Source organism: Heloderma suspectum, chromosome 1, assembly GCF_057233095.1.
Source record: "Heloderma suspectum isolate Gila_16-S chromosome 1, 16-S_ref, whole genome shotgun sequence".
In the NCBI taxonomy this organism is placed as follows: Eukaryota; Metazoa; Chordata; class Lepidosauria; order Squamata; family Helodermatidae; genus Heloderma; species Heloderma suspectum.
This window is the reverse complement of record NC_139458.1, coordinates 114,368,930-114,384,615: the sequence shown is the minus strand read 5'-3', so window position 1 is coordinate 114,384,615 and position 15,686 is coordinate 114,368,930. Positions and strand designations below refer to the sequence as shown.

The window sequence follows — 15,686 nt, the reverse complement described above, 5'->3', positions numbered from 1 at the left end:
GGCCACCTGTCTTTTAAACATATGTCATTGGCAATAACGTAGTTGCCCCTAATATTTTTGGTGGCGATTTTTGAAAGTGGGCTTTAACTTGCATCTTGCAGTATATAGATCAGTATAGCGGGGAGTGAGAGTGAGAGACAGACAGTATTGATAGGGAGTGGGTCTGTCTAAGCTGGAAACTATTAGCCATGGCAACGACATAGAGCCTCCATGTTCAGAGGTAGTATACCTCAATACCAGGAGCGGTCTCTTGCCTTCATGCTTTTGGGCTTCGCAGAAAGCATCTAGCCGGCATTTCTGGAAGCAGAAAGCGGGGTTAGTTTGACCTGCGGTTTGATCCAGTAGGGCTCTTCTTACGGGTAAGCACAACGGGCAGAATCCATGTGAAAGCAATGGCAGATTTGCCGGACTTCAGTGGGACATGGCTCACATCCCTTGGGCATGCACAATCTCTAAATCAATTGAGGAAGTGTGCAAAGTAATCTTGCATGTCTAAGTGCTTCCTGCCAACCCCTCGCACCGAGTCCCGCCCCCCTGCTCTTCCCCCCTCCCTGCCTGGTGCTGCTCTATAATAAAAACCCCAAAGTGCGCCGGACAGACAGTAGTAACTTCAGTGGCGCAAGCAAGACGGTCTCGGAGCCGAGCAGTTCTTGAAGGACCTGTGCGATTTTGACATTTTGGGGATTAACGTTATACGAGGATTCCCCCTCCAGATTCAGTGGATTATCGTCATTATCAGGTCTGGACCTTTTTCTTAAATGGAAGGGTAAGGAGGCAGGGAGGGAGGGGATGGAAAGAATCGCTGAGGGGTCGTTTAAAAAGGGGGAGCTAAAAAAAGTGAATCTGAACGTGCGTGCATTTCTGCTGGCCAGAGTTTGTGGTCCTTCTTACTACTGCAAATCCAAACTTCCTTTAGGCGGCAAGCCCTCGAATCAGTTCTCGCCCGTGGAAATTCAAGGGACGAGTCCAGAGCAAAAGGGGCTGTTGAGTGTTCACAGCCCTATTTGGGGGTTGGGTTGGGGGAGCCGGTGCGGAGCTTTGCCTCCTTCAAAAGGCACGAGAATCAGGTGACCGTGGGGCTGCTGTTTCTGTGCGTTCGAAGGGGCTAGCTTAGCCTTCACCCTTCTACGCAAATCGAAAGCTTGACAAATGTGAACGCTGGGCGCTCCCTTATTGATCCCGTTGTGATGAATTGCTGAGCAAATATCAGAGCGGAATGTCACACGGGCTCCCAAAGTCCCTGCTGGGGGGCTGGGGGAGCCGGAGGGAGGGAAGGGCGGCCGGACGGCGGACCGACCTGCCTGGCGCTCACCATTGCCTCGAGCAGGGCAAGGGAGGGTCCCCTTTGGGAGGGCAGGCTGATAAGAGTTCCCTCCTTTCTCTCCCCGGCCAGGATGAAAGTGGTCTCCTTCGCCCTGGTCTACCTGGCCTCCGTCTCCTTCGGGGTAGAGGCTGCCAAGCTGGACGTTGCGTCAGACTTCAAGAGAAGGTGAGTAGCCAGCAGCGCTTCTTCGGGGTCCAGCCGGGGAACTGTCTGACCAGGGCCCCCACACCACGTTACTTCGGGGGGCGAAGCTGGGGATGTGGCTGCGGCTGAGGAAGGGCTCTGGGTCCCCCTAACCCGCCTCGCTCCCTCCGCGAAAGTCAACCCGCCCTTCAGGGGCGAGCCCCGGAGCCCGCCCGCGTCCTCCCCCAGAGGAGGGCGACCCCGTTCAGCGCCGCCCCTTGGCTCGGCGAGCCCTCTCCTCACCGGCTTCTCCCTCGCCTGCCGTTCAGGTGGAACAGATGGGCGCTGAGCCGAGCCAGGCGGGACCTGCCCTTCGCCGCCGCGGCGCTCAGCACGGGACTAGCGGCTGATGCCAGCGAGCCGTCTGTCATCAGCGCCCGGGACGCGAAAGGCGAGCCCGGAGTGGCGCAGCCCAGGTAATTATGCCTTCTGCTCGGGGGCGCTGTCGTGACGCGGCTCGGCGTTCGCGGGCGCGGAGGAGATTTCGGCGGCGGAGCGCGCGAGAGGCGGCGGGCGGGGGAGGGGAGGGGAGGGGAGGGGAGGGGCCGGCGGGCGGGCGGGCGGGCGGGCGAGTCCCGAGCGGTCTCCGCGCGGCGGGGGGAGGCGCAGCTCCCGCGCGACGCAGGGCCTGAAGGCGCAGTCCCCTGCGCGCGCACTCGGGCCTTGGCACGCCGCTCGCCTTCAGCGGCGGCCCCCCAGCGGGTCTGCCCAGGCCCGGAGCCTCAAAAGATAAATTCGGGGTCTCGGGGCGCCAAAGGAAGAGGCCCGTGTTTCAGTGGCGAGCCGCTCCTCCTAGAGCTAAAGGGCTGCGGGGTAACCCTGGCGAGCGCCTCGCCCTCGCCCTCGCCCTCGCCCTCGCCCTGGCCCCGGCGCGCCCTCGGCCCGCCCCAGGCGCGGCGGCCTGTCTCCCGCGCCCGGCTCACGGCCTCCCGTTGCGCTTCTCCTCCCGCCCCCCGCAGCCCCGAGGATGCCAAGGTCCGCGTGAAGCGCTACCGCCAGAGCGTCAGCCCCGCCCACGTGCCCAGCAAGCGCAGCGGCTGCAGGCTGGGCACCTGCAACACGCACAACCTGCAGCAGACCATCTTCCACCTCAACGACAAGGACAAGGACAGCCACCACCCGCCCAGGAAGATCAGCGCGCAGGGCTACGGCCGCAGGCGGCGCTCGCTGCCCAGCACGTCGGGGCGCAGCCGCCGCCGCAGCGCCGCCTCTCGCCTGCCGGCGCCGCTCCCCGCCGGCGCGCCCTTCCGCGGGGTCTGAGCGCGGCCGCGGCGCCCCGCGAGCCGAGCCCTGTGCCGCCTGGCGGGGCCCGGGAAGCAGCGAGCGGCGGCGCGGCGCGGGGCGGGCGCGCCTCCGGGGGCTCGGCGGCTGCCGGCGGACGCGGAGGCCGCGCTTGGTGGGCCCGAGGAGGCGCGCCCTTCCCCGGGGATGTGGTGAAAGGACTCGGTGCCGGGACTCGGTGAAACGAGCGCTGCGGAGCGAACTCTGCAGGCCGCCCTTCCCCTCCCTCCTGCAGCGAGCCGTAGGCGGGGGCGGCGATGAGGACGGTGGTGATGGTGACGGACTCTCCCCCTCTCCGTATTGACTTCTTCCCCCCCACACGGCAGGGAATTGGCTACTCGCAGCCCCTCTTTCGGCGGCAGGGACTGCCCTATATACTTGAACGGCCCGGCCAGGCGAAGTGCAATGGACTCTCTCGGTGTGTGCGGTGTGGCTGAGTGAGTGGCTGGGTGGATGTTTCGGCATGGAAGAAGACAGCCGTATTTAAAGAATTGTCTCCTGTCCCTGTATTCTTTTAAAGTACAGAATTATTTTTATATGTTATATATATATATATATATATATTGCATATGGGCATTATTTTTTTTTATATTCCCTGTTACTATTTTATTAATATATTGAGAATCTCAACCTTTGTTTTTATCAGTGGTGGCACCAGCAAAAAAAATGTGTGTGTGTGTGTGTGTGTGGGAGGGAACAATGCATTTCTGGCGGTGGGGTTTGTCCCATCAGTTAGATTTCTGAATGAGACATAGTATATCCTAAACGTATTTCCTGTGAAGTAAGGCCTACTGGGTTGAATCCATATTTAGTCATACTGAGACTAGACCCAGTGAAATCAATGGGACTTAAGTTAGGACTAACTTAAGCCCCATTGATTTCAATGGATCTGCTTTAAGTATGACTCTGCCTGGACTGAGCCCATTGATTTTGATGGAGTTAACTTTCAAGCAAGCATGCTTAGGATCACAGCCTAATTGTAACTTGCAGTGTATGATTCAATTATAATTTATATCTGAAAGTGCCTTTCTTTAAGCAACCACATGGGTCCAGTAGCTGGACAGGTGGAGGTGCAAGCCACTGGTTGGGGTTCAGGGGTGGGGTGCTTGCACCTTTCTGGTGCCGCCTGTGGTTTTCCTTTGGTCTATGTTATTGGTTTGATTGCCTCATTCTTTTCTTCTCTCTCTTTGTCATGTTTTAACACATTCCGGACTGGTAAAAGATGTATCGCTGTTCTCTCCAGGGGCAATAAGTGGAATAAAATAAACATTATCAAAAAAAGGAAGTTCTGGATGGGTGTTTTTAGATGAGAGGGACAAACTTGGGGGGAGGGAGTCTCATTATTTACTCATGTTTCCCTCCTTAGAATCAGAAGGATCTAAAACTGCTTAATTGCAGGTAATTTGTCATTTTCTACCAAGCCAGGACTGGGAACCAAAAGCACCTGAAATACATCCAACTTTGTAAACATCATACAGTCATAATGCTTTCAAGTAAGGATTCAGGGCTGTTCAAGCAACTCCAAGGTCTCTTCTCCTTACATGTGTTTCAAGTGAAGCTGAAACATGTCAGAGTTAGGATTGATCATCTCTTTTTTTGCTGCAGTTAATCAGGGAAATAACTGCACTGCTTTCACATTGCACAACAAAACTCACAGATTTATGAGAAGGAACGTGTTCCCAAAAAAATGGTCAGAGTGGCTTCCAAGGTTATTTATGTTGAAGGATTTCCCAGCCATAGGTCAGACTGAATCCACAGTTCAGAGAATGGTAGGACACACATTCCTGAAGCCACAGACCAAAAAACAAAACACCCAACATCAGTCTAGTAAAGATAGTGACCAATGTAACCACAGCACCATCTACTGGCATGATTTCCCACTGCTATTACAGTTCAGTTTCCCAAACCTTTTTGCCCTATAAATCAGCAGTGGCAGATTTTTGGAACAAAGTGGAAAGAATTATTTGTGACATTTGACGGAGGTGGGGTGGGGAAGTGTTACTCTGACACCTGGAATTGGGTTTTTAAATAATGTTGAAGGATATGTTTGAAGGGCATTTTAAGTTGGTGCTTAATATATTAACAGCAGCCACAATGCTGATTATAAAATGCAAACTGCAGACCTAATAAATACCATCATCTGGTATCACATCATTGGCTAATAATAGTTAAGAACAAGATTTCAGAATTCCAATTTTCCATTGACAGTATTCAATGTGTTTTATCAAGTGACCTGTTCTTATAAACTAGGACAGACTATTTGTCCATCTAAGCTGGTATTGCCTACTCTGACTGGCAGTAACTGTCCATGGTCTCAGGTAGAGGGTCTTTTGCATCACCTTCTACTTCTTTTAACTGGATACATCAGGTACTGAAACTGGGACCTTCTGAAACCAAAGCTTGTGCTCTGCCGTGGCGCTCTAGTCCCTTCCATAAAGTATCTTCGTTTGAGGTAGTTTCTAAACCTCATTATCTCTGATCAACAAACTTTTTCTTTGCTTGTTCCGAGATATTTTTTTTAAATGCAGGAATGACTTCTGGCTTTCCTCATTGCCCTCCCCACCCACACCCACCCCATTCCAATCTGCAATTATTTCTACAATCTGGATTCCCAATTAAGCAGCCACACAACTTCTTAATTGACAGTGTTTTTAGCTGTCCTCACCTGGGTATTATTAGCCACAAATGATTCTGTTCAAGAAATAAATAGTTCAGATCCATACACAGTCTGCAAGAGGAAAGGCACTTGGTGTTAAGAATATAAGATCCACGCTGGATCAGATCAAGGGTCCTCCTAGTCCAGCAGCCTGTTCACAAAGTGGCCAACCAGCTGTTGACGGGAAACCCACAAGCAGGGTACGAATGCAACAGCACCTTCCCACCCATGTTCCCCAGCAACTGGTGCACATAGGGATATTGCCTCTGATACTGGAGGTAGCACATAGCCATCAGGACTGGTAGCCATTGATAGCCTTCTCCTATGTCCTTCCAGTAGTGTAAAAAAAGTTAAAACAACACTACCAACTGTGATATTTCTCCTAGATAACTACTTGCCTCAGGCTTTGAAGTCTGAATTACTTCAGTCACCCAAGTAGGTATGAATCTTCAGAAGAAATGTGCCACTATGCATTCACTCACTCACTCACTCACTCACACACAATTCTTAGTCTACAAGTGACACATCCTGTGGTGGTGATTTTTTACATGTTTTTAACATGGTGTACGTACGTGGCATAGTAAACAACTTGTACCTTAATCTGGATACTTCTAATGGTTTGGGGGTAAATGTGAACTACATTTACAGCACTACCTTCTTTCAATGTACATATATTTGGGGCACTCGGCTTACCTGTAAGGTGCATTTATTACCTTTCATTCCTACAGTAGCTATGGCTGATATTACTGTTGTTAGAATTTCCATTATAACAACCATGCTTCCATTTCAGACACACACTTAAATCACTCCCCAAATTAATTACTCTTCATTTCCATTGTTTTCTAACCCTCTGTATTTTGTATGGGGAATTGTTATTCCACAGTCCACTGCAGTGAGTCTCAGTATGTGCTGACTAGGTGAGTGCACCGTTAAGAAGAGAAGTAGTTACTTTGACGCCTAGAACCACTTCTACTATCTCTAATACTGTTCCCAGGGGATATTTTGCATAACATCTGACTCTTCCAGTGGCAACTCAACTGGATTTAACACCAAACTAGCACTAGGAAAGAGTGATTTCCAGTTGCTATGCCAGTGTCCAAGTAAGACTGAGAATACACTCGTTGATCTACATATGGGATGCTGATACCTATGCTTTTATAAATAAACATTACTTGTGGCTGTGTGCATGAATACGTATCTGAACATCCCAAGTTTTGTAAGTACATTTAAAGAGATCCTCATCTTTATTTATTTATTTAGGAATTAACATAATTATAGTTCAAAGTGCTGGTAGCAGCTGCGCTAAGCTTTGCTTGTTTACACACCAGCACCTGAAGATTTTGCAAGCACAGTGTAACATTTCCAAACACTCTTAACGTATTTTGCCTTATTTGGATGTACTGAGCTTCTATGACTCACAAAACAGAATGGCGAGCAGTAAATGTTGTTTTATTTTATTTTTTTTAACTTTAGAGAGCAGTCAGGAAAGACAAGGATAGAATCCCTCAATACAAACTGATTTGCATGATGAAATAACTTATTTGTGTTAGGGAAATAGGAAGAAATATGATGAGAAAATAAACTGTAGGTCAAGAAGTGGCACTTGTAACAAAATGTAACAGTGTGGAGTGCTACTGTTCAGGTTTCCAGCCACTCCATTCCATCCCACTTCCTCCACCCACCACCAATTTCCCCCCTCCCCCTCCCCACAGACTGCATGCTGTACCCACCGAGCATACTTAGTCATTAAGCTGCTTCTTCTGACACTCCCCCCCCCAGTACCTCTGCAAACCTTGGGGTTCCTCCAAGCCTCCTGATACCTCCTTCTTGTGTATGTGTGGTACTATTTTGTCTTCACAAGCAACAGAACTCTCCATCTGAACACTGGAAATGAAGGAAATGATGGGACTCATGCTTTGCAAAATATATCTTCTACAGTCAGATGGCTAAAACACACTGGGTGATCTCAAGAGTTTGGAATTATAATCGTGTGTGGATGTTTACTCAAAATGGATAATTGCATCCGATACTGACATGCCAGCTACCTGCTTTTCCTTTATTTACTTTTCTCATCTATCTGCCAAGGGTTTACCTTTTTTGCCCTTGTGATTTCATTGCCAGGGAATGTCAAAGCTCAGGACAGTGGGGTTTCTGGCCTTGTTGAATACAGCTGTAGCCAAAGAACTAGGACTGAAGATACAGTGTTGATCTTGGAGTTAATGAGTTGGGGGAGGAGGGAGAGAGGCTTCTGTTAACAGAAGGGGCAAGGGTGCCATCTACTGAAACTGAACTGATCTGCAGAATTGCACAGATTGTGCTCCCTGATTTTAGCACAGACGAGTGAAATAAATGAAAGATGGACAGAAAGTCATTGGACAGAAGTGTACATCAGAACCTTTTGTGTGTGTGTGTGTGCATGAAACAAATTTTTGAAAAGGCTTTGGAATTCATAATAATGATTTGTGCATGCATCCACCACCACCAGTTTTCCATCTCCCTCTCCCCACAGACAGCATGCTGTGCCCACTGAGCATGTTTAGTCATTAAGTTGAATGGGACACGATGCACAGTGATGAAAGAGGATGACATGTTTTTCCAAAACTCTCATTATGTTATACTGAAATTCTAAATTCAGTGAGAAGCATCTTGCCTGCCCTTTCTTCAATCTCACTCCCCATCTGCACTTAACACCTCTATTCCCTTACTTCTAATGCCCCAAGTTCACAGCATTTGCCACTGAGTCTTTTTTTGTCAAAGTTTGTCCTGCATACTGTTTCCTTTAAATCCTGGGGTTACCTTCAGGGTGGAGAGGGGACATTGTTCCCCCTTTGCTCCTTATTGGTAGTAGCCATTGGTAATAGTGTGGAAGTTTTACCTCCACTGCATCGGTGTCCACAACTGTGGCTAAACTAGCCCCTGGCGATCCCAAGAAATGGGTCAAGATGCATGTTTTCCTCCCTCTCAACTGTATCCCAGATGGAAGTCTGTTTACTTTGTCCTATAGAATTCAGTGGAGGCCATTGAGGACCAAGCTAAGAACTCTGGAATGCTGAATGCTAATAAGCCTTCTTTTTCTCTCCAAAGAGACCATGGGATAGTGGGAAGGGGAGGATTTGGGCATGGGGACTCCTCTGCCCCACTGTATGTAACCCTTGTTGCCTTCCCCAGTGGTTCTCTGGATGAGCCCTCACTGCTTAAGCATCCCAGGGAAGGAGTGGGCTCAGACGGAGCATTCTCTAAGCCTAATTTCCCCTGATGTTTGATTCATTATTAGAGAAATTAAGGGAGAAAGAGTAACCCGCTCCCTATATTTCCTTGCCAGTGCTCGCTTACAGATAATGTTATAGAATTACCATACAATTGCTATGAAGGAGTCTGAGTTTGGACAAAAAAAGGCTTAAAGGGATTAGAAAGACTCCTTGAAAATCATTACTAGTCAAACCTGCCAGCCAGATCTGGCCATACCTCCCTTTACTTACGCCCTAACAATTAGGGAGACTGCAGGTTAACTGTTCACCCTTAAGTATTCTGAGTGCAGGGGAACCATTGGCGTGAGGGACATACCTTCCCACCAGCCCAACTAAGAATGATGTGATTTAGGTCTGTGCCTGTGTTCAGGAACAAAGAACCTGGAGTTTGAGTCAGAGTCAGATGGAGACAGAGAGGGCTGAGCCAGCAGCTGAAGGAAAATAGGCAGAATCTTAGGGCGCTGGGTCACTCTTGGGGTACAGGGCAGTGTTTTTTGGCTGTCTGTAGGAATGCTAAGCCATGTGCCTCCACTGATGCTCTTAGACTGTATTTTCTGTAAGTAAGCTCAGCTTATTGTAGAACTGCCTGAAATCTCTAGGGACAAAGGAGCACAGACTCATTATTGTAACTGCAACAGATTAAATGGTTGAATGATACACAATGGGTGACCAGCCAGATGGGCGATTAATAAATTTAATAAATAAATAAATTTAATAAATAAAATGCTCAATATAAGTGCAAATTAATGTTACAGGCCTAAATAAGTGCACATAAGGGAAAGCCCATACAAGCAGTTCAGTGTGACTGGCAAGGCAAAGCAATGTGACTAAAGTAATAATAATTAAAATAGTGCAAGGAGAAGAAAAGAACGATAGTAATAATTGACAAAACAATAGCTAATATACAGTCAGGGCCAAAAATATTGCAACAAGGATAACTGTTTTGGCAGTTGGCCTCTGTACACCACCACATTGAAGTTGAAAGGAAACACACCCAGATGGGAGTGAAGTCAGGACTTTCAGCTGTAATTCAAGGGGGGTGACAAAAGTGGGGCACTAACCATTCAGGAAGTACAGCCAGTGGCATACACACACACACATCGTTGCGGGCTCATAAGTAATGGAACAAACCAACATAATCGCAAACTTAAGGATCGCCTTTAATATCTGGACGAAAATCCTTTGCAGTCAATGACTGCCTGAAGTCTGGAACCCATGGACATGACCAAATGCTGAGTTCCCTCCCTTGAGATGCTTTGCCAGGCCTTTACTGCAGCTGCCTTCAGCTGCTGCTTGTTTGTGGGTCTTTCTGCCTTTAGTCTTGTCTTCAGTAAGTGAGAAGGATGCTCTATTGGCTTGAGATCAGGTCACTGACTTGGCCATTGAAGAACATCCCACTTCTTTGCCTTGAGAAACTCTGGGGTAGCTTTTGCTGTATGTTTTGGGTCATTATCCATCTGCAATATGAAGCAACGTCCTATCAGTTTGGCAGCATTCGGCTGAATCTCAACAGAAAGTATAGATCTATGCACTTCAGAATTCCTTCACTTCAGAATTCATCCTGCTGCTTTTATCAGCAGTCAGGTCATCAATAAACACCAGTGACCCGGTTCCATTGGCAGCCATACATGCCCATGCCATAACATTGCCTCCACCATGTTTGACAGATGATGTGGTATGCTTTGGATCATGAGCTGTTCCTTTCCTTCTCCATACTTTTCTCTTCCCAACATTCTGGTACAAGTTAATCTTGGTTTCATCAGTCCAAAGAATCTTATTCCAGAACTGGGCAGGCTTTTTTAGATGTTTGCTGGCAAAGGCTAATCTGGCCTGTCTGTTCTTGAGCATTACCAGTGGTTTCCACCTTGTTGTGAAGCCTCTATATTTACATTCATAAAGCTGTCTCTTGACTGTAGATGTGGACAATGACATGCCTACCTCCACAAGAGCGTTCTTGACCTGGCTAGATGTTGTGAAAGGGTTCCTCTTCACCATGAGCAGAATTCTGCGGTCATCCACCTTAGTTGTCTTCCGTGGTCTTCCAGGCCTTTTGCTGTTGCTGAGCTTGCCAGTTAAGTCCTTCTGTTTCAGGATGTTCCAAACTGTTGTATTGGCCACTCCCAATGTTTTTGCTATCTCTCTGATGGGTTTATGTTGTTTTCTCAGCCTAATGATGGCCTCCTTCACTCGCATGGACACCTCTTTGGGCCTCATGTTGGGAGTTCCAGTGAACAGCTACCAAATGCAAATGTTACACTCAGAACCACCTCCAGGCCTTTTCTCTGCTGGATTGGTCATGGGGTACCCAGGAAACAGGCCACACCTGGCCATGCAGCTGCTTGTCAGCCATTCATTCCATTACTTATGAGCCACCAATGATGGGGGTGTGTGTATGCCACTGGCTGTACTTCCTGAATGGTTAGTGCCTCACTTTTGTCACACCCCTTGAATTACAGCTGAAAGTCCTGACTTTGCTCCCATCTGGGTGTGTTTCCTTTCAACTTCAATGTGGTGGTGTACAGAGGCCAACTGCCTAAACAGTTATCCTTGTTCCAATATTTCTGGCCCTGACTGTATCATTTGAAATAAGAAGATATTATCAAACCCTATATACTGCATCTTCCTACTAAAACTGCTTACAGGCAATCTAGTTCAAAAGCATCCTGTGTTTCTTTGCTGTTCTAACTGCACACCACTGTAGCATTGAATTCATAGCTACCAATCCAGTGCTGTGGGACAACAGGTCCCAGGATTCCTCAATCTCCAGTAGGGCAGGAACAGCAAAATGGAAGAATGAAGGAGGAAAAAGAAACAGAAAACAAAACAACAGGACGTCTCACTAGAATTGAAAGGAGAGGGAAAGGTGAAGTATTTCAGGTGGCCCCACTTTATAATGATGGGACCACACTGCTAAGTGATTTTGGGCCTGAGCCTAGAGGTGGGCACAGGAACTTCTTCACCCATCATACATGCTTGGAATTTCACAGTGAAAAGTGTAACTGACATTCCTATAATAAATTTATTGTCATGGAAATCATATTAACACATTTCTTGTAAACAGCTTTTCAAAAGCAAACCAAATATATGATGGTCTTCCCATCTACTGTGCTGCCTGACAATGTTCTTCTCAGCCTCTTATCAAGCACAGTATTTTCCTCATTCCTCTCCTTAGGTGCTAAGGTCTCACACTGGCTATCATTTCATTTTAGCAAAAGTTACAAGAAGCTTCCATTGCAGTCATCCATTTCAGTCCATTGTGACTGCTCTGGGTTTGCGGAATGTAGTGGTTCCTTAATCTGGCTAGTTGGGCCAGATTAATAGTAATATTATGGAATCTTCAGCTGGACCAATAGGAAGCCAGGCTGGAGGGCAAGGCTTGGGGGGAGGGGGAGAGAAACACTGGGGCAGAAAAGAGCACTTGAGGTGATCCTCGTTAGAAAGGATTCATGAAAAAGAGACAGTAGAAACTTGCATCCTGTAAGCAAACAGAGAGAGAGAGAGAGAGACTGACTATACTTGGGATAGAACTGAACAGCCTACTACTACATACATGCCCTGCCCTTCTCTGCATACATGCCCCCAGAGCCCCCTGTTGCCGCTGCTGATTTTGCCACAATACTGGCAAAAGAAATATTGGTGTATTGGTGGTTTGTCAAGGTGCAGTCCCTGGTGGGTTCTGGGGAATGAGCAAAATTGGCCTCTGGACCTCCAGAAGTTGCCCACACTTGGTCTAGAAGATGATCAAAATGGAACAGCAGTTCAACCATTAAAAAGGCATTCAAAGATTTTGGAACTGTTCCCAATATGCAATAGTGTATGTTGTTCATGTATTAGGCTGGTATAAGATAGACTACATGTGCATTCACACCAGTTTTCCTTTTCCCCAGGTGTACCCAGCAGAAAGCCATTTGCACCAGATTGCAGATTATGTCACTGATGCTAATGGGTACTTCAGTGGTTGTGTGGTTCTTCTTTAAAGAGTAGCATTGCTTCCTCATGATGTACAAGCAGGAGAAGGGGGCAGAGGCGAAAAGGTTGTGCAACCATGCTTAAACCAAAACTCAGTAAAAACCATTAAGACAAAGCAAGCAACATTTCATCAGCATGTAGCATTAGCTTTGCACACTTGCTTGAGCGGAATGGTGTCACTGAGCTCTCTTGTCCTGTGTCAGCAGCAAGGAACTAGTGGGTAGCAGTCGGTGAGGCAGCTGGATCAGTCAAATGTGACAGCGATTTTGAGCTCTCACTGGGAGAAGCTCATGCTCTGACATTCTTACTGAGAATGTCAGAACTAGAGAGAAAGCCACTCAAAATCCTTTTGATTTCCCTACTTTTCTGCAACTCCACACTCCCAAAGTCCCTGCTTTTAATAGCGTCTGATAAGCTGGAAGCTTAGTGGAAGCTCTGTGTCCAGTTCAAGGACAGCGTGTGCCTCTGGGTGACTGATGACATATGAAAATATGCAGTCACATGCTTCAAAACAAGCCAGCAGCATCAGTTCATTATGTGCTTCAATTAAAATCAGAATATCACTTTCAAAGGACCTTTCTGAACCCAGCAGAATGTAGCCTCAGTGAAGAATCTGCTTTTGGTGAAGTTAAAAAAAACATTGTTTTCTTTCTTTTTCTTTCTTTTGTATATAGCCCAAAGAGTGGGTGAGAAATGCTAAGTTCTTGTGGGACAACTTTATTATTCTTTAATAAAGAATGTCTGAGACTGAAATAATATAGACACACACTTCTTGCTTGTTAGGTGTACCTTGGACTTGTTACTAATCTTTTGCCATAGCTGAAGGGCTTGTCTTGAGATGGCAGCATTCTCTATGATTGGTTGATTGCCATTCCATAGCCTTCTCCAACCTGGTGCCCTCCTGCTAGCTGGAGATGATGTGAGTTGCAGTCTAACACATCTGGAGGGCAGCAAGTTGGGAAGGCTGATCTAGGCTCACCATGCTGTCTGGGGCTGATGGAAGTTGAAGTCTAAAACATCTGGGGGGCACCAGATTGGGGAAGACTGCTCCAGAACTAGGGCCACAGAATTATGCTCCAGCAAGAGAGTTCCTCAGGGTTAGCCTATGTAGCTGGATAGGGACAGGCCACTGGGAGATTCCATAAACCACATGGCATATCTTTAATGGTGAGGATCTGTGGTTTGAGAGCTGCTCTGTCAAGCAGGAGTGAGGGATTCTAGTCTTGTGTTCTCCCCTGCCCCCACCTTGCCCCTTAGTTGGTTGTTGGTGTCCAAGGATTAAAAAAGGTGAGGACCTTGTTATGGTGAATTCTACATTTTCCCAGTGGCAGGACTCTAACTTCCATCGCCTATTTCCCATACCAGGTCTCTGACGAGCTACCAGGGAGTTTGTGGGCTTGTTTCCTCTGACTATGTCGTTGCGGCTTCCACAGTTGATATTTCTAGTGGTTCCCTTTCTTCTCCCTGGTGAAATGCCTTTTCCTTTCGCATTGGTGTTTTTCTCCTGAGCCCTTCTCCTGGAGAGCTCTGGGTTCCTCATGCAGGCTTCCTTCCAGCTCAGCTGGGAGCTGGCTTCCTCGCTCATGTGCTTGCCTGTCAGGATGGTGCCTATTTGCAGGTTGCACGTTTACGATATAAGGGAACCTTGTGGAATGACTGAGTTTGTGCTGACTGAGCCGCAGTTGTTCACTTTGGAAACACCACTGTGTTGTGCTAGTGTCTACCAGGCAGTATTCTGTATGTGTGGCAGGGGCAAGTTGACGTCATGGAGGAGTTCATCTGTGCCTTCCATGCATGGGCCCTGTGGGGATGTCACCAGGTCACTGCACTGGCAGGTGTCAGCAATGTTGTTGCAGATGCTGGGTAGTATTGCTGTTCTCTCTGTAGTTTAAAGTGATCTAAGTGGACTCATACTCAAAGAGACTCATACTTCAAGCTTGGAAAGATAAACACCCACCACCACCTACTCAGTGGTCTGAAGACCTTACTGCTCTTGCCGCATTTGAATGTACAGAGTCATTAATTTGGAGGCTTATTTAGATATATGTATATATATCTAAATGTATATATTAATGTATTAATATATACATTTAGATATATTAATCTTATATTAATGTATATATTTGAAAGAGACGTGTCAAATAGCTTTCTCCACTCCTTTCTTCTCCTTTTTATTAATGGTGTTGTGAACTGTTATTGTGAATGGAAATGCTCTTCTGTTGTGTTGGTTTTTTTGTCTTTTTTCCTGTTGCTGTTTTATGCTCTTTTCCTTTTTGTTATAATGTGTGAACTGCCCAGAGAGCTTCAGCTATTGAGCTGAGAAATGAAATGAATGAATGAATGAATAAATTGCAAATAGTCCCCCCCCCGCCAAGTGACGTACAATTCCATTACACCAGTGTTACACTGACATTAGTGTCAGCACAGTGGTGCTGTTAGACTTCTCTGTCTGTTTTTTCCATTCAGCTGGCCAGGCTAAAGAGAACATAAGCTTCTTACCCACACTAACGCTATTTGGATCCTTTTAAAGACAGCTGTGATCCTGATGTTTTTGACAGCAACCCAGTATCTGTTAGCAGTGGACTGTCTTTTTGTTCCAAATCACTAATATCTTTTGCAAAAACTTCAGATAATAAAATTAATAATAGATTGCTGCAATCTAACTGCAACTGAACAGATGGAACACCCAAATTAATAAGCATTTGTTACTTTTTAAAAAATGATGCCCCACCTCTGACCTTCCCCAATCTATGTGTTAACTCATGGAAGACAACTCCCATTGTCCTCAGCCAGCAATGGCCATCCTGGTGGGGGTGGTGGGATTTGCAGTTCAACAGTATCTCAAAAGCAAAGCATATAGCAAAGCATATAATTACATGATGAAATTCAGGTTAAATTAGAATATTTGCTCGTCCCAGCCAACAATGGTATTTCCTGACAGATGGGGAAAGGACAAATAATCTCTGCTTTGCCTGCCAGAGCTGTTTTTGACGGTAGTTCTACAATGCTTGAAGTACTGTGAAAG

General features: G+C 47.0%; 1 protein-coding gene across 1 annotated transcript; it reads left to right on the top strand.

The window, feature by feature from the left end:
• The first annotated feature begins 1,394 nt into the window (after positions 1-1,394).
• On the top strand, positions 1,395-2,767 carry ADM (adrenomedullin). The gene is made up of 3 exons (XM_084850286.1): positions 1,395-1,489; positions 1,777-1,923; positions 2,467-2,767. The coding sequence occupies exons 1-3, from the start codon at positions 1,395-1,397 to the stop codon at positions 2,765-2,767; spliced, it is 543 nt and encodes a 180-aa protein (XP_084706412.1).
• The last annotated feature ends 12,919 nt before the right edge of the window (positions 2,768-15,686 follow it).